Here is a 19,646-nt window from a genome sequence, read left to right as displayed (position 1 = left end):
TTAATATGTTCGGTGGCTTTTTGCACATCACTTTCAGTCCAGGCCCGATATACGGACATAGTAAGAGGCTGGACTTGTCCATTTATGTTTTGACCTGCCATTGGATTAGGGACCTCAATCAGAGGGCACATATTCTCCTCCTTGTCCTCCCCAGGGTATCTTGTGGGAGCTCTTCGATTTCGGGCTGTTTCCCCCACCTGTGCCCACCCCTTAGCAATGGCTTCCATTAATGTCTCTATCATGGATCTGTTTACCCTAGGGCTGTCATGGGCTGCTTGTGCAATAGGGGAGACGCCCAAGCCTTCCTGTGGGGGCTGGTTGGGTCCCTTCTGGGGGGTGGAGGCTTGAAGGGGAAGAGGGTGTGACTGCAGGATGAAGGGGTTAGTTCCAGCCCCCTGAGGCAGGGTGGGATATGTTGGCTGTGGAGGGGGTGGGGCATGATGGGGCGGTGGTTGCTGCACTATACACATAGTATTATCTTCTCCATCAACCAAAGGCAACTGCATTTGGGATTTATTCCTTTGGTTTGATTTAGCTTTACTTTCTGCTCTTCTCTGCGCTTGTTGCAACCATTCCTCTGCTACTTGAAGACCATATCGCTTCTGATCCTTTGGTCCAAACATTTTAATTCTATCTACTAAAGCTTGACAACCCCTCACTGTTAGTTTCCCATTAAACCCACAGTCCTTTTCCCACTTACGGCAATATTTAACATTCTTTGGACTTTTACCATGCATAAATTTCTTATCACCTTCTAATGGTACATTTGGTACCACAGCAACAACACAAACAAGCGCAAGAAATACCTTTGCAGAGTCTATTCCCCGTGTCTCTTCTTTTTTTTTTTTTTTCTACACACACACAACGGGAGAAGGGTGAGTCTAGTTTTTTTTTTTTTTTTTTTTTAACCACAAATCTGCAGGGACACAGGGATATATAGATACATAGATATAGATATAGATATATAGATCTCTGCCTTAGCAAACAAATTCCCTACCATTAGCATTTAAGCAGGCCTTTTATCAATTTGTAAACCACCAGACTAGCAACCCTTGGATCATGAACAATAAGAATACAAGAAAAGAAAAAATATCAAGACACTCCACACTCAGTAGAGAATTAAAAAAAAATCGCTGCAGTAAGGTTAAACATGAGGAAGAAAGACCAAGAGAGTTAATCTCATGTGTTAACAAATGCAGCAAAAGGAACAGTGCTGGAAATATTGCTCTCGAGAGAAAAAGAGAAAAAGAATCGATCTATGGGGGGAAGTGTTGCTGAAAAAGTTAGCCTACTCGCACATTTACTTCCTCTTTTGTCCCAACCATCAAAAACCTGAAATGGCCACCGTGACTCTCTGTAATCTATCCAGAATACTTGTAGTCACTATTCACAACAATTATCAATCATCTTCCTGTACCTTATATTTTTTGTAATCTGTCTCGGACAGCGGGCTACGTGTATTTACCATAGGCAATGTCCCCAAGTGCCTCTGTCTTTGGCCCCTGTGTCACCTAGCCACAGTGCCGACATACTCCATAAATAAAAAAAAAAAAAAAAAATCACCTTGAGTAGAAGAGAAAAGAAATGATCTGTCTTGCCTTTCACAGACGGAGGACTGGATCAAATAAGTCCAGTAGCAGAGCTTGGGTGTGGTTCCGGAACCGACCAGCCTCTTTTTACCACTTAACTTGAGTGGGTGGACCTAGGTCTCGGCGAGAGGGAGTCTAAAAATCACAGATATTTTGGACGGAACCGTTCGATCAACCACCTAATCCTGACTTCCGGCTCGAAGGACCATGATGTCAGTAAAATTCCATTCTCTTACTGATCAGTCAACTCCGGTCATGTTGATTAAAAGACAGATTTATTACAGATGTACAGTACAAACGGATGAGGGACCCTTCCAGCAGAAGGTCCACAGCAAAATCACACCAGGAAATATGTACATAGTTACTTTATAGTAGTATTTGGCAACCTGCCATTGGCTAAGGCACACTGGTGACTCATGGTGCATTGTCAGCTTTATTGCCAAAGCCAGAGTGCCTTTACAAGGTTTCCTAATTTGGTAATATCTGCTAGTTTCTTAAGTATTGCCCCAGGCCTTGGTCAGGACTTAAAGTGGTTGTAAACCCTTACAAACCACTTTGACCTACAGGTAAGCCTAGATTAAGGCTTACCTGTAGGTCCAAGCAATATCTCCTAAACCTATATGGTTTAGGAGATATTTGCCCGAAAACGGGCACCGCTGTCTACGGCGCATGCGCCGTAGACAGCGGCGCACTGAGCGCGGCAGTTCCAAGAATGGAGCTGCCGCATTTGTCGACTCCTGTGCGCATGCGCGGGAGTGACGTCATCGCGGCTTCGCCGAATGACAGCAGCGGAGCTGCGAGACGCCACCAGCAAGATGGATGCGGCGGACTACAGGGGACAGCGGCGACTTCGCTGGCTCCTGTGTCAGGTAAGTGACACATAATGGGCTACTATGCGATGCATAGTAGTCCATTATGCTTTACCTTTGCAGGGAAAAAAAGAGGAAGTAAACTCATGAGGGTTTACTTCCTCTTTAAGAAAGTTGCATAAACAATAAGCCAGCGCCTTTTCAGCTACACAAAGTACACACAAGGAACAAGGCAAACATCCATATCACCTGTAGTTCTTTGCATATTTCTTATCACCCCACCAATCACATTTATCAATGGAACTGGTTTTAATTGGATATTTTATTTTGGACACAGTGACATCATCACTGGGCAGATCCCAGCTGGTGGGAGGGGTCGGCAGGGTGCTGTATCTCATTTCCTGAAAACAGGAAACCACTCCTCATGAGCCCTCTGACCTGATGAAAGCAGTGGGTGGGATCTTGGGAGGAGTTATGCAAATATCAAAATGCTTTGATGGGTGGGTGTCAGTGTGGGGGAGTGGGCATTCCTAGACAGGCTGCATTTACATTTAGGTAAAACACGTGATGTTGAGCCTACATGATTGAAAGAACTGATGAAAGGAATGGGGCCAGGTACATTTAGGATAAGGAGGAAAGGTCTGGATGATGCTGGATGTCCTGCAGATGGGGAAATAAGGCAGCTTGCTGGGGCTTCTAATGATTCTCTTGGGAAACATTTCCAGACAACTGAACAAGCCATAGTATGTTAAAGCAGAACTGCATCCTAAAATAACAAAATGCAAACGAAAGATGATATAACAGCCCCAGCTTCAGTCCTGAGATTACTCCCCCTCAGTACTTTATTCTGCCAATTGATGCCCTCGGACTCATGGCCAGAATCATTCAACCCACTTCCCATGAGTCCATGTGATCCCGGACAAGCCCTCAACCTGTGACTGGACAGTGAATGTAGAAGCCGCACAGTGATGAGCTCATTTCTTTGTGACTCTGCTCTCTCCTCCTATCGGCATGTTTCCTGTCAGCCCATGAACTACGGCCCCTTGTGCTGTTTTTTTCTCGTGTTACTATTTATTTATGTCTTATTGGCTCAGAGTTCAGATTTATATCAGAACTAATGGATGTCTCCTCTTTCCTCTCTGCAGGTGGTGAAAACGATCGGCCTTCGGGAAGTCTGGTTTTTTGGGTTACAGTATCAAGACACCAAAGGCTTCTCCACATGGCTGAAGCTCAACAAAAAGGTAATGTTTATAGCACGATCAAACATTTGCTTCCATGAAACTCAATTCCGTTTGGCCAAGGGCTTGAGTCCACCCCGGTTTTGGTCAAGGGCTTGAGTCCACCCCGGTTTTGGCCAAGGGCTTGAGTCCAGCCCGTTCCATACAATCAAACATTCATCAAAAAAAAAAATAATAATCTACAGAGCTATTGTTCCTTTAATACTAGATATATGTATGCTCTGTCGGGGACAGAATCGACTGTTTTTAGACCGTTTTCTCTCTTCAGGTTGACAGTTATTCATTCAGTGAAAATATTGTCTCGGCAAAATTACGACAGTATGGCCACTAGATGGTGCTGATTATCCTGTGACTAAGCATTTATTTATTAGTCATCAGCGCCATCTAGTGGCTAGATTGTGGTGTTCTCCTGATTCACCCTAATTTGTATTAATGAGTAACATTTAACCTGGTGAGAAAATAATATAATAGAGCCACTAGATGGCGATGAGGAGCCTAGCGAATAGGCGTTTATTTATTATGGTCATCAGCTCCACCTGGTGTCTAAAATGCGCCATTCCCTGATTTTACTTTATTTTTATTTAACATAAAACCCGGGAAGTGAATTGCATAATAATAACATTCGATTTTTGGTCCCAGAACGTTCAGTTTCAACGGGAAAAAAACAGCCCCGGGGTTTTTATTTTTTATTTTTATTTTTTATAATGTGTTTTTGCTCTACCACAAGGAAATAGGACCACTTTCCACTCTGGCATGTCGATCATTGAAGACAGAACTGTGACAATTGCTTTTGGTCGATCGACTCAATATCTGTCTGTCCAAGAACCAATTGTAATCTAGATTAAGTGATCGATTTTAAATAGATGATTTCCAATAGATCATATTTTAAAGCAGCACAGTATGAGATGTATATATATTTTTTTTTATAGAAAATTCTGAGTCATTCATCCTGCGACACTACATGTGTGAGGGTCTGCAAACGCGAATGTTACTGGACTATTTTCTCTTTAGGTCGGATGTTCTTCATTCATAAGAATTATAATGTGAATCAGAAAAATACAGCATTATGGCCACTAGATGGAGCCGGTAATAGCAGTAAATAACCATTTATTTTATATGACCATCAGCTCCATCTAGTGGCCATGGACTGGACACAAATCTGCTATTTTCTCCCTAGATCAAATGTTCTTCATTTGTAAGAATAGCGTGAATCAGGGAAAATACCGAATTATGGTCACTAGATGGCACTAATGCTCATAAAAAATACTTAAGCTCCATCTAGTGGTCATAATGCTGTATTTTCCTGATTCGTATTCTTATGAATGAAGAACATCTGATCTAGAGAGAAAATAGCGAATTTTCCTGGCAATGGCACAGAACAAATGTAATGTACATGTAATCCATGGCCACTAGATGGAGCTGATCCTAGGAAATAACTGCTATTGGCAGCTCCATCTAGTGGCCATAATGCTGTATTTTCCTGATTCATGTTGTTCTTATGAATGAAGAGCATCTGAACTAGAGGGAAAATGGCAAATTTTGCTGGCAGTGGCACAGAACAAATGTACATGTAGTCCATGGCCACCAAATGGAGCTAATCATCATAGGAAATGCTTATTAACTGCTATTACCAGCTCCATCTAGTGGCTATAATGCAGTTTTTTGTTTTTTGATCCACATTATTATTTTGACTAAAGAACATCCTACCTGGACAGAAAAAAGCAGATTTTGCTGGCAATGGCACAGAATGAATGCACATGCAATCAATGGCCACTAGATGGGGCTGGCAATAGCAGCAAATGAGAATTTCTGACCATCCGCTCCATCTAGTGGCCATGGACTGCATGTACATTTGTTCTGTGCGATTGCCAGCAAAATCGTCCATTTTCTGTCCAGGTCGGATGTTCTTTAGGCATAAGAATTATGTGGCTCAAAAAAAAAAAATACTGCATAATGGCCACATGATGCAGCTGCTAATAGCAGTTAATAAGTGTTTACTATGATCATCTGCTCCATTTAGTCGTCATGGACTATATGTACATTTGTTATGTGTGATTGCCAGCAAAATCCCCTATTTTCTGTCCAGGTCAGATGTTGTTCATTTATAATATAAATCGGTCAAATACTCCAATTATGGTCACTAGATGGCACTAATGATCATAAAGGATTTATTGTTCTAGCCCTCTCCATCTAGTGGCCATAATGCTGTATTTTGCTGATTCATGTTATTCTTATGAATGAAGAACATCTGACATAGAGAGAAAATAGCAAATTTTGCTGACAATGGCACAGAACAAATGTACATGTGATCCATGGCCACTAGATGGAGCTGATCGTAGGAAATACTTAACTGCTATTGGCAGCTCCATCTAGTGGCCATAATGCTGTATTTTACTGATTCACGCTTTTCTTATGAAGAACATCTGATCTAGAGAGAAAATAGGTAATTTTAGTAGCAATGGCCCAGGATGACTGTACATGCAGTCCATGGCCACTAGATGCTGCTGATGGTCATAAAAAAGATACTTATTTACTGTTGCCAGCTCCATCTAGTGGCCATAACGAAGTTTTACCCAACTTTTGCTGGCAATTGCACAAAACTGTTTTTATGGCCACTAGATGGAACTGGAAATAACAGTAAATAAGTATTTCTTATAATTGTCTCCATCTAGTGGCTATAATGAAGCATTTTCCTGATTCACGTGATTCTTATGAATGAAGAACATCTGATCTGGAGAGAAAGTAGCTGATTTTGCTGGCTATGGCACCAAACTAATGTAACTGCAGTCTATTGCCACTAGATGGCACTGATGGTCATAAGAAATTAATACTTATTGACGGTTCTTGACAGCTCCATCTAGTGGCCATAATGCGATTTTTTTTTTTTTTTTTTTTTGAGACTGAGGAAATGCCCCCTGATAACATCCCAGCCTAAGCACAGTCACTGACCAGATTTTTTTTCTTAGGTGACGGCCCAGGATGTGAGGAAGGACAGCCCACTGCTCTTCAAGTTTCGGGGGAAATTCTACCCCGAGGATGTCTCTGAGGAGCTGATCCAGGACATCACCCAGAGACTCTTCTTCCTGCAGGTGAAGGAAGGCATCCTGAATGACGACATCTACTGCCCACCAGAGACTGCCGTGCTCCTGGCCTCCTACGCTGTACAGGCCAAGTATGGGGATTATAACAAGGATGTACAGAAGTCAGGCTACCTGTCCCAGGACAAGCTTCTCCCTCAGAGGTACCAGAATGTTGCTTATGCCGTACTAGGGTACCAGAACCTTCTACCATAGTAGGGTGCCAGAACCTTCCTTCTACCATAGTAGGGTGCCAGAACCTTCCTTCTACCATAGTAGGGTGCCAGAACCTTCCTTCTACCATAGTAGGGTGCCAGACCCTTCCTTCTACCATAGTGGGGTGCCAGACCCTTCCTTCTACCATAGTGGGGTGCCAGACCCTTCCTTCTACCATAGTGGGGTGCCAGACCCTTTCTTCTACCATAGTAGCAGCTTTGATAATGTAAAAGCTCATCTTTGGGCAAGAAGCTGAACATAGATTAAATACATACATCATCGGATGTTTTCTGTCAAAGGATTTGTATCTCTGTCCTTTCAGTCCTGAGATTTACACAGCTCTGCAGCACAGTCCTGATTGGCAGGCCAGGAGACAAATGGTTGCCTTTATTTTTGTAATTATTTTTCAGGCTGGAGTTCCCCTTTAGGCCACCTTGCCTTGCACACTGTGCAGTATCTCTATTATAAGCTCCTCTGTACCTGCTCCACCCTACATCTGTTTTTCTTTCTTTATCTACAGCAAAGTTTCTGTTCTTCCTCTGCATGCTGCCTAACGTTGGCGGGCCATGTGGGAGCTGTCTGTTGCTATCTTTTTGTTGTTCCGTCATGCCCAGCCCTGCCACTTTCTGAGGGCGTGTCTGGCCTGTACATCTTCTAAGTAGATGTAAACCTTAAATTATTATTATTATTATACAGGATTTATATAGAGCCGACAGTTTACGCAGTGCTTTACAACATTGGGGTAGACATTACAATTCAAGGCAAGGGGAATCAGAGGACCCTGCTCATTAGAGCTTACAATCTAGGAGGGAGGGTCAATTTATACAAAAGGGTAATAGCTGTGGGGGATGAGCTAATGGAGACAATAGTGCAGTTGTTACATGGAGGCAGGATAGGCTTCTCTGAAGAGGAAAGTTTTCAGGGATCGCCTAAAAGTGGATACATTTGGATACAGTCTGACAGATTGGGGTAGTGAGTTCCAGAGGATGGGCGAGGCTCGGGAGAAGTCCTGGAGGCGGCTATGGGAGGAGGTGATGAGGGAGCTAGAGAGCATGAGGTCTTGGGAGGAACGAAGTGGGCGATTAGATTGGTATTTTGACAATAGGCTAGTGATGTAGTTGGGGGCAGAGTTGTGGATGGCTTTGTATATAAGTGTTAGTATTTTGAATTTAATTCATAGATACATAGTTAGGTTGAAAAAAGACACAAGTCCATCCAGTTCAACCTTAAAAACAAATAAATAAAATAAAAAATAATCGTACAATCCAAATACCCAATTTTATGCCCACAATTGATCCAGAGGAAGGCAAAAAAAAAAACCAGCATTCGTTGGGCAAGTGGCAGCCAATGGAGGGATTGGCAGAGAGGGGTAGCAGACACTGTGCGTTTGTAAGGTATATGAGTCTGGCAGCAGCATTCATGATGGACTGAAGGGGGGATAGTCTATTTAAAGGTGAGCCAATGAGGAGGGAGTTGCAGTAGTCAAGGCAAGAGATAACCAGGGAGTGAATCGGGAGCTTTGTGGTTTCATTGGTTAGAAAGGGACGTAGTTTCGAAATATTGCGGAGGTTGAGGCGGCAAGCTTTGGAAAGTGATTGGATGTGGGGCTGAAAAGAGAGTTCAGAGTCCAGGACAACACCTAGCACCCTGACATGTGGGGATGGGTGGATGGTTGTGCCATTACTCTTGACAGAGAAGTCAGGGGAAGAGGGAGGAAATATAATTTTGGTTTTGGACAAGTTGAGTTTAAGGAAGTTTTGTGACATCCATACAGATGTCTGTTAGTAAGTTGGGGATGCGCAAGGAGACTGAGTGAGTTAAGGGGTGGAGAGATAGATTTGTGTGTCGTCAGCGTAGAAATGATATTGAAAGCCGTGAGAGGCTATCGGCTGACCCAGGGAAGAGGTGTAGATTGAAAATAAAAGGGGTCCAAGAACAGAACCTTGGGGGACTCTGACAGAGAAGGGAAGAGGGGTGGAGGAAGTAGAATTGTAAGTGACGCTGAAGGTGTGTTGGGATAGGTAGGATGAGAGCCGCTGAAGAGCAGAGTCATGGCGACCAAGGGAGTAAACTTTTTTGAGGAGGAGAGGGTGGTCAACCATGTCAAAGGCAGCTGAAAGGTCCAGAAGTAGGAGTACAGAATGGTGTCCGTTGGTTTTTACAGTTAGTAGGTCATTTGTGAGTTTTAAAAGTGCAGTTTCTGTTGAGTGTTGAGGGCGAAATCCAGATTGAAGGGGATCAAGAAGGTTGTTTTTTTTTTTTTTTTTTCAAATATAAATTTTATGAATTTTCAAACAATGCCCAACATGGGCATGGACATGTAATACAACATAGAAGTGGGATACAAAAGAAAAGGGGAGGGAGGAAAAGGGAAACGTACATCAAACATATTGCCGAGTTCACGGGAGAGACAGGATCATAAAAAACATTGTACATGGCCCATCCATAACACCTCCAATGCTGAAGCGTGTTTGGGAGCCTAGATCCCTTCAGTTCCCCCATCTCCGGCTCTCATCAGAACCTCGATACCCCGGTAAAAACCCAGTACCAAGGCAGAGACCATTAAGGGTAGGGGAAGGGACACTGACGGGGAAGACTGAGAGGGGAAGGAGAGGGGGGTGAGGTGAGGGGGGGGGGGGAAGGAGAGGGGGGGGGGGAAGGAGAGGGGGGGGTGAGGTGAGGGGGGGGGGGGAAGGAGAGGGGGGGGGGGAAGGAGAGGGGGGGGTGAGGTGAGGGGGGGGGAGGAGAGGGGGGGGGTGAGGTGAGGGGGGGGAGGGGGGGATTTCTGGTTGATTCAGGACTGCCCTACCCCCCATGCAGTATATATCGCCGAACATATTACAAGGTCCTCAGAGATACCCCTTCGGGCGAGAAGATAAATTGGTGCCAGAGTGCCCATGTTTTCCTAAATCTTTCCTGCTGTTGCCTCCCCGTAAGCACCAGGTCCTCCAGTCTACTAATTTCCTCCACCTTACGAACCCAGGACGCCACCGATGGAGGGGCCTGGCTTTTCCAGTGGAGCGGTATACATGCTCTTGCGGCATTCACCAGAGGACATAGAATGGATTTTTTGTACTTTTTAGTGGACATGGCGTTCACGTGCAGGAGGAAGAAGGCCGGGTCATTGGGGACATTATACTCCGTAAATTTTTGAATAACGGTCCTAACAGTGGACCAAAAGTGAGACAACTTCGAACATGACCAAAACACATGCAACAAAGTGCCCTGTTCCAGTCCGCATCTCCAACAAAGCGCAGAGGTGGTCGGATAGAAAGAATGCAAAGCCTGAGGAGTTAAGTACCATCTCGTCAGGATTTTATAGTTTGTTTCCTGTATGGTCGTACAGATGGTAGATTTCAGGGCCAATGCTACAATGTTTTGAGTCTGGCTCGGAGTAAACGTACAGTTCAAGTCCCTCTCCCATTTTGTCAGGAAGGTCAAATGAGCATCATCCCCGGGTGTGATAAGGAGATTGTACATTGTGGACAGCGTTCTTGGAAGCACCCTGTTGCCAGAGCAACATTCCTCAAAGGCAGTCAACGGTCCGTCAAATCGGAGGGGGGATGGGAGGGCTCGAAAAAAGTGTCTAAGTTGGACAGCAGTCCAAAAGGCTAATTTATAGGGTCCCGATGAATTACAGAGCGCCTCTATAGACGGCCAGTCCCCACCTGTCCGGAAACATCGTGCTTGTGTGCACCCGCTACTGGACATGGCCTGCAGAAGATGGGGGTCCATACCAGGGGAGAATTGTGGGTTCCCCATAATAGGAAATAGCGGGGAGTTAGGCGTGGATAGCGACCCCTTTGAGCAAATCTGTGACCCCACCCGTAGCGTCGTCCCTATCAGGGGATGCCTCTTCATGTGGGCCGGGAGGTGTCTATAACACCAGGCAGCCCCTGATAACGGCACCCGGACCTGGGCCTGCTCCAACCGGATCCACAGCTTCAGATCCCGGTGCCGGCACCAGTCTACAATTCTACCGAGGTGTACCGCCTGATAGTATTTCTTTACATCAGGAACGGCAAGGCCGCCGAAGAGTTTGGGCATGGAGAGTAAATTCCGGGCCAATCTCTGCTTCCTATGTGCCCAAATAAAGCCAGTAAACAAACCGTGAACCTGTCGAAAATATGACGTGGGTACCGAAATAGGGAGTGCCTGCAGCAGATATAAAAATTTGGGCAGGATGCACATCTTAAGCAGGTTACACCTGCCAAACCATGAATGAAGGCCTTTATTCCAGGATTCCAGAAGAGTCCTGGTTCTGGTCAGCAGGGGAGGGAAATTGAGTTTAAAGACGTGATTTAGATTTGCCGGGACAAAAGTCCCCAGGTACGACAGCGCCGTGGACGTCCATTTAAAATTAAAGCTGGACCGAAGCCCCTGCATGGTCGCTTGCGACAGTGCCACTCCCATGGCTTCCGATTTAGTGTAGTTAATCTTTAAATTAGAGACTTGCCCGTATTCCTCGAATTCCCGGAGGAGATTCGGGAGGGATATCACTGGATTGGAGAGGGAGAACAGCAAGTCATCCGCATACGCAGAGACCTTGAAGTGAGCATCACCCGCAACTATGCCTTGGATATCGGGGTTATTCCTAACTCTACATAGAAAGGGCTCCAAGGAAAGGGCAAAAAGAAGTGGCGACAACGGGCAGCCCTGCCTGGTTCCATTTTTAATCAGCAGGGGCTCCGACAGTATCCCATTCACCTTAATTTGTGCCGTCGGGGTAGCGTATAATTGGGCTATCCACCTAAGCATTTTCTCACCTAAGCCTATGTGGTGGAGGACAGTGGACATATACTCCCAGTTAACCCTGTCGAAGGCTTTTTCAGCGTCTGTATTAAGGAAAATGGAAGGAGTGGGGCCCTGGTTCGCAACGTGGATCAGATTCAATACCTTGGTTGTGCTGTCTCTGGCTTCCCTCGTGGGAATGAAGCCCACCTGATCCTGATGGACTAGGGACTGCACATGTCTGGCCAATCGTGTTGCTAATATCTTGGTGAATAATTTAAGATCCGTATTTAACAATGAGATTGGTCTGTAGCTACTACAGGCCAAGGGGTCTTTGCCTTCTTTGGGGATGACCGTGATATGGGCCCGAGTGGTATCAGTGACGAAGGTGGCCGTGTTCCCTATGTCATTAAAAAAGGTCACCATATGAGGGCTAAGGATGGGGAATAACGTCTTATAATACGGGAGGGTGAAGCCATCCGGTCCAGGCGCCCTCCCAGGTTTAGCCGTGTTAAGCGCCGACTCCAACTCCTCAGGAGTTATCGGGGCCTCCAATTCAGCTACACTGTCAGGTGATAATGTAGGGATCTGACTAGAACTCACATACGCCTCCATCAGAGGTCGTCCTCCCGGAGGGGGTGGTAGATTGTAGAGGGTATTGTAAAAGTTTTTGAATGCAGCCGCTATCTGATGCGGGAGGCCGACATCCACATTCGCTTCGACCTAATTCGAGGGACATAGGTCTGTGTCTTAATGTCTCGGACCGCCCGCGCCAGAATACGCCCGCACTTATTACCCGATTCATAGGCCACGAGTCTGCATTTTTGTAACGCCGCCTTGGCTTTGTAGCCAAGGAGGTCATTGACCTGGCTTCGAAGAGAGGAAAGTTCAGCCTCCACGGATGGATCCAGGGAGGCCTTGTGTTTCGACTCCAGAACCTGGAGTTTGGCCAGAAGCGAGTCCAATTGTTTCCCAGTCTCTTTTTTGATGCGCGAGCCGTGTTTAATCAGGACACCCCGAATAAGAAGGTTGTTTTTTAATGAGGTAGTCACTCGGTTGTAAACCAGGCATTCAAGGAGTTTAGAGGAAAATGGGAGCAAGGAGATAGGGCGTAGGTTGTTAGGATTGGTAGGGTCCAAGGATGGCTTTTTAAGTATGGGGGTGACCAGTGCATGTTTTAGAGCATTGGGGAAAATGCCAGAGGTGAGGGAGAGATTGAAGATGTGAGTTATTGAGTGTAGTATAGAGTCAGATGGCGACCGTAGTGTTTGAGAGGGAATAAGATCCAGGGGGCAGGTGGTTAGGTGGGCGTTAGAAAGGAGTTTAGCAACTTTGTCTATAGTAGCAGTTTTGAATACGGGGAGCGTTGAGAGTACCTGTTGTAGTGGGGTCTTAACTGGGGGAGATACCTGTAGAGTGGAGATTTCATCACGGAGTGTATCAATCTTGTTTTTGAAGTGATTAGCAATCTCCTGGGCAGTGAGTGAGTCAGTGGGTGGAGGCGGTGGAGGACGGAGTAGAGAGTTGAAGGTAGAGAAAAGTTTACGGGGACTGGATGAGGTGTTAATAAGAGTTGTAAAATAGGTCTGCTTGGCAGTGTGGAGGAAAGAGTAGTATTTTTGGAGGGCAGACTTCTATTGGTTGAAGTCTTTGCGAGACTTGGTCTTGTGCCACAGATGCTCAAGAGCGCGACTATGTTTTTTGAGAATTCTAGTGTCATCTGTTTGCCAGGGTTGTAGGGGTCGAGGCCTGATTCTGCGTGTAGTGATTGGAGCGAGCTTGTCCAGGGTGGAGGACAGGGTTTTATTGTAGATGGAAGTGGCTTGGTTGGGGCAGGACAGGGGAGAGATTTTATCATAGAGGTGGTCAGCAGCAGAATAGAGGAGAGAAGAGTTGAAGTTGCGAAAGTTTCTACGGGTGATGGTTAGGCGATTGGAGGGAAAGGTGTTGGAAGACAAAGAGAGAGAGAAATTAATTAGGTGATGGTCGGAAAGAGGAGAAGGATTATTTGAGAGGTTGCATGGAGTGCAAAGGTAGGAGAATACAAGGTCAAGGGTGTTGCCATCAGAATGAGTAGAAGCCTGTACCCATTGCTTCAGGTCAAATGAAGAGGTTAGACTAAGAAGTTTAGAAGTAGCAGGAGTGTTTGTATTAGCAGGGATGTTGAAATCACAGAGAAGGACTGTGGGAATTTCTGAAGACAGAAAGTAGGGTAGCCAGGCAGAGAACTCATCAAGGAAAGTTGATAATGGTCCAGGGGACCGGTAGATCACAGCAATTCTTAGGGAAGTAGGAGAGAATAGATGTATACAGTGAGCTTCAAATGATGAGAGGGAGGGGAGTGAATAACCTGGAAGGTGCATTGGGGGGATAGGAGGAGTCCCACTCCACCTCCCTTGCGTCCATTAGGCCTAGGGGAGTGAGTCCAGTGAAGGCCACCCTGGGTGAGGGAAGCAGGAGAAGGGGTATCAGATTTGTGGAGCCAGGTTTCTGTGAGAGCAAGTAGATTAAACGAATTAGTGACAAAGAGGTCATGAACAGCGGTGATTTTGTTGCAGACAGAGCGAGCTTTCCAGAGGGCGCAGGAGAGGGGGAAGCTGGTCTTGGGAAGAAGAGGAATCGAGACTAAATTGCGTAGATTGCGACTGCCAGAGGGTGTAGGGTGATGGGTGTGTTGGGTAGTTAAATAAGGGAGGCCCAGGGTTAGGGGAAATATCTCCAGTGGTTAGGAGAAGTAGAAAAGTAAGGGAGGTAATATGAGAGTAGGATTTGTATGAGGGGACATGCTTCAGTATCCTGGGGTGGGTGTTAGCAAGTGGACTTAGAGTTAGAAAGAGGTGAGGGGAGAAGTGATGGCGATATGTACAGATTGTGGGATGGAGCAGGGGGGTGAAGAAAAGGGAGTTTGAGGAGAGAGGCTGCAATTGTGAAAAGGAGGAGAAGTAAAGAGTGCATTTTTCAGAGAGGAAGGTGAGATCATTTGGAAATGAGGTCACCTGCAGTCTGCTGCAGTGTGCTTTGTGCAAATCACTGAAGTGCAAGAGCAGAAGTGCCACTTATTTAACCACATTCAGACCGGACCAATTTGCTGGTCAAAGACCAGACCACTTTTTGCGATTCGCCACTGCGTCACTTTAACTGACAATTGCGCGGTCATGCGACGTGGCTCCCAAACAAAATTGACGTCTTTTTTTTTCCCCCACAAATAGAGCTTTCTTTTGGTGGTATTTGATCACCCCTGCGGTTTTTATTTTTTGCGCTATAAACAAAGATAGAGCAACAATTTTGAAAAAAACGCATTATTTTTTTACTTTTTGTTATAATAAATATCCCCCAAAGATATATAAAAAAACATTTTTTTTCCCCTCAGTTTAGGCCGATACGTATTCTTCTACATATTTTTGGTCAAAAAAATCGCAATAAGTGATTGATTGGTTTGCGCAAAAGTTATAGCGTTTACAAAATAGGGATAGTTTTTTATAGCATTTTTATTAATAATTTTTTATTATTTTTTTTTTTTACTAGTAATGGCGGCGATCAGTGATTTATTTATTTTTTATTTTTTATTGTGACTGCGACATTGTGGGGGACCCATCGGACATTTATGACACATTTTTGGGACCTTTCTCATTCATACAGTAATCACTGCTATATAAATGCAGTGATTCCTGTGTAAATGACACTGGCAGTCAAGGGGTTAACCAGTGGGTGGCAGTGTAGGGGTTGAGTGTTCCTAGGGGTGTGTTACTAACTGTGGGGGGGTTGGGCTTTCATTTAGTGAACACTGATCTCTGCTCCAATCACATGGAGCAGAAATCAGCGTCACTAGTTGCTAGGCAGAATGGAGAAATGCTGTTTACAACGGCATTTCTTCATTTGGCCGCTCCGTGAGACGATCGCGGGAATGCCCGGGGCGATCGAGTCCGCGGGTCCCGTGACCGGACTCACGGGGGTCCCGACCAGCGCGGGAGCGCGCCGCCGGCGGCGCGCTCCCGATGGCAGGGCGGCAAATTTAAAGGGACGTACATGTACGCCCATTTGCCTGCCCGTGCCATTCTGTCGACGTACATCGTCGTGTGCTGGTCGGCAAGTGGTTAAAGAACCCCACTTCTTTGGAAGAACCCCCTGTATGTGTTCCCCCGTAAAGAAGGCCTTGTTTTTATACTGTGTTGGGTGTGGGTTGAATCTGGCAATTAATCATTAGTCTCGCTGCTCCGCCGCTGTCATTCAGGCGAAGCCGCGATGACGTCCCTCCCGCGCATGCGCACGGGAGCCGACACGCGCGGCATCTTCGCCGTTGACGGTGCCGCGCTCAGTCCGCATGCGCTGTAGACAGCGGTGCCTGTCTTTCGGCAAATATCTCCTAAACCGTGTAGGTTTAGGAGATATTTCTTGGACCTACAGGTAAGCCTTAATCTAGGCTTACCTATAGATCAAAGTGTGTTGTAAGGGTTTACAACCACTTTAATAGCTAAATAAACATTGAAATAATGTGAGCATGCCTACAGATGGAGATTGAAACAGCAGTGACAAACAGATTTACCAAAGAAGCATGTGAGCAGTAAAGTCAGTGTTCAGTTTGAAGTAGATGGGGGTATAAACCAGGGCTCGACAAAACCTGGGTGCCAGGTCGCATTTGCGACTAGAATTAGCGACCTAGCGCCTGAGGCAGCACAGCTGGGGGTATCCTGTTTCCGTGGACCCCCCGACGTGATCGTCGGGCCGCGCCGCCGGCAGCCGGTAATTGAGCCCCCGGCTTTGAGGCCTTCTGTGATTCTATGGTTCCTTCTGGAATCTGGCGCTCTCTTGTGGCGGCCATTGGAATTACAACCAGCAATGCTAATGGAGCTTGCCCTGTCTGCCAGCATATCTCCTTCCCTTTTACTTAGAACCCCTAAACATTATATATATATATATATATATATATATATATATATATATATATATATATAATTTAGCTCTATATCATTTTTTTATTTTTTTTATTCTAACACCCCAGAGAATAAAATGGTGGTCGTTGCAATACTGTCTGTCACACCATATTTGCACAGCGGACTTACAAGCGCACTTTTTTTGGGGGGAAAAATAATTTAATAAAAAAAAAAGACAACAGTAAAGTTAGCCCAATTTTTTTTTATATTGTGAAAGATAATGTTACGCCGAGTAAATCGATACCCAACATGTCATGCTTCAAAATTGCGCCCGCTCATGGAATGGCGACAAACTTTTACCCTTTAAAATCTCCATAGGCGACGTTGAAAAAATTCTACAGGTTGCACGTTTTGAGTTACAGAGGAGGTCTGGGGCTAGAATTATTGCTTACTCTACCGATCGCATCGATACCTCACATGTGTGGTTTGAACACCGCTTTCATATATGCGTTCGCTTCTGCACGCAAGCTTGGTGGGACAGGGCGCGTTTAAAATTATTTATTTTTTTCTTATTTTAACTTCTATTTTTATTTTTTTTCACTGTTCTTTTTAAAAAAAAATGTGTGTCACTTTTATTCCTATTACAAGGAATGTAAAAATTCCTTCTAATAGAAAAAAGCATGACAGGTCCTCTTTTATATATGAGATTTGGGGTCAGAGAGACCTCACATCTCATATTTACACTAAAATGCAATTTAAAAAAAATTAGTCATTTGAAAAAAATAAAAAAAATAAAACGTCCCTCTAATAGCTATGTGCAATGACTTGGAGACAGGTGGGGGGCTGGGGGCTATCTTCCCCTCACTCGTCTCCATGTCAGGCCAGGGACAGGTCCAGATCGCCGTCACGGACCTGGCTCCTAACTTTTTTAGCTGGCTCCTAGAGTCCAAGCAAATTTGTCAACCCCTGGTATAAACGCAGATTTACCTGTGAAGAGAGAAGAAAATGTTCAGATGGATCTTGCAAGAGCAGAAGTGCCACTTATTTAAAGAACCCCACTTCTTTGGAAGAACCCCCTAAATGGCAGTTTGCTTTGTTTAGTGTCAGTTTAGTTTGCTAGAGAACCATATACTATAAACTCTGCCATTTTTTATTTCAAAATTATTTGCTTCATCCTTGTGCTGCATCTCTGTGCTGCTGATCTCCTGCTGCCTCTTTGCAACCACTTCCTGTCTACACACACTTCAGCATTTCTCTGAGTGGGTTTCCTGATTTTGACAACAAAGGACCATAGCGGTGTAATGTGCACTCCCGGCATAGAGAGACAATCCGGGGTCCAAAAGCTTACTGGTGAATTTAAAAAAGACAATCCAGAAAGGTTCTCCTCATTTATTGCAATTAAAAGACCAAACTTTTTAGCCTTTGTGACTCGCAAACCGCAATACACGGAGGAAAGTCTGCAGATGCCCTGGAAGGAGGTGACAACGCAGGAGAATAGTGGGAAACCGACAGTGTTGTCACTGTGAAACAGGAAGTGTCTGAATGAAGACCTTCATGGCGGGATCATCAGGGATGATTTTTAATCAAAGCTGCAGTAGAGATTGTTAATTACTTTTTGAAATGACATTGATATGTTAATTCTTCTGTGAGGGTTTAGTGATTGGCTGCACAGCGGCTTTCAACTTTTTTTTGTATATAAATGGTTAAAATGTATGTCAGGGCAAAAATTGTATTTCTTATTTTTTTATACACATTGCAAGCATCACCTCCCCCTCCCCCTCTTCCCCGTCGCCCCCCCTCGCCGTCGTCCCCCCTCGCCTTCCTTCCTTCTTTCTTCCCCTTTCTTCCTTCCTTCTTTTCTTTCCCTTTCTTTTCATTCTTTCCTCCCCTTTCTTTTTTCCCTCCTTCCTTCCTTCCTTCTTTCCTCCTATTCCTTCTTTCCTCCTATTCCTTTCTTCCTTCCTTCCTTCCTTCCTTCTTTCCTCCTATTCCTTCTTTCCTCTCCTTTCTTTCTTCCTTCTTTCCTCTCCTTTCTTTCTTCCTTCTTTCCTCTCCTTCCTTCCTTCTTTCCTCTCCTTCCTTCCTTCTTTCCTCTCCTTCCTTCCTTCTTTCCTCTCCTTCCTTCCTTCCTTCCTTTCCCTCCCTTCCCTTTCCTTTCCTCCTTCTTTCCTCCCCTTTCCTCCTTCTTTCCTCCCCTTTCCTCCTTCTTTCCTCCCCTTTCCTCCTTCTTTCCTTCCCTTTCTTTCTTCTTTCTTCCTTCTTTCCTTCCCTTTCTTTCTTCTTTCTTCCTTCTTTCCTTCCCTTCCTTCCTTCCTTCCTTCCCTCCCCTTTCTTCTTTCCTCATCTTCCTTTCCTCATCTTCCTTTCCTCCCCTTCCTCCCTTTCTCCCCTTTCTTCCTTCCTCCCCTTTCTTCCTTCCTCCCCTTTCTTCCTTCCTCCCCTTTCTTCCTTCCTCCCCTTTCTTCCTTCCTCCCCTCTTTCCTCCCCTTCCTTCCTTCTTTCCTCCCCTTTCTTCCTTCCTTCTTTCCTCCCCTTTCTTCCTTCCTTCTTTCCTCCCCTTTCTTCCTTCCTTCTTTCCTCCCCTTTCTTCCTTCCTTCTTTCCTCCCCTTTCTTCCTTCCTTCTTTCCTCCCCTTTCTTCCTTCCTTCTTTCCTCCCCTTTCTTCCTTCCTTCTTTCCTCCCCTTTCTTCCTTCCTTCTTTCCTCCCCTTTCTTCCTTCCTTCTTTCCTCCCCTTTCTTCCTTCCTTCTTTCCTCCCCCTTTCTTCCTTCCTTCTTTCCTCCCCTTTCTTCCTTCCTTCTTTCCTCCCCTTTCTTCCTTCCTTCTTTCCTCCCCTTTTTCTTCCTCCCTTTCTTTGTTCCTTCCTTCTTTCCTCCTCTCCTTCCTTCCTTCCTTCCTTCCTTCCTTCCTCCCCTCTCTTCCTTCCTTCTTTCCTCCCCTCTCTTCCTTCCTCCCCTCTCTTCCTTCCTTCCTTCCTTCCTTCCTTCCTTCCTTCCTTCCTTCCTCCCCTCTCTTCCTTCCTTCCTCTTTCTTTCCTTCCTTCCTTCCTTCCTTCCTTTCTTCCTTCCTCCCTTCCTTCTTTTATCCCCTTTCTTCCTTCCTCCCTTCCTTCTTTT

The 19,646-nt window shown here is 45.3% G+C and overlaps 1 protein-coding gene across 3 annotated transcripts in view; it reads left to right on the top strand.

Moving 5' to 3' along the window:
- Positions 1 to 19,646, top strand: part of LOC143942767 (moesin) — a 191,876-nt gene that overhangs the window by 97,299 nt on the left and 74,931 nt on the right. For all 3 annotated transcript variants that reach the window (XM_077464264.1, XM_077464195.1, XM_077464336.1), the window contains exons 3-4: positions 3,544 to 3,639; positions 6,603 to 6,877. In XM_077464264.1, the coding sequence (XP_077320390.1) occupies positions 3,544 to 3,639; positions 6,603 to 6,877 (371 nt within the window). The remainder of the gene's footprint in view (positions 1 to 3,543; positions 3,640 to 6,602; positions 6,878 to 19,646) is intronic.

Source organism: Lithobates pipiens, unplaced genomic scaffold (genome assembly GCF_037356315.1).
Source record: "Lithobates pipiens isolate NorthernLeopardFrog02 unplaced genomic scaffold, aLitPip1_a1.2 Scaffold_1, whole genome shotgun sequence".
Classification (NCBI taxonomy): Eukaryota; Metazoa; Chordata; class Amphibia; order Anura; family Ranidae; genus Lithobates; species Lithobates pipiens.
The sequence above is the reverse complement of the archived record's forward strand: the minus strand, read 5'-3'. Positions and strand labels throughout refer to the sequence as shown.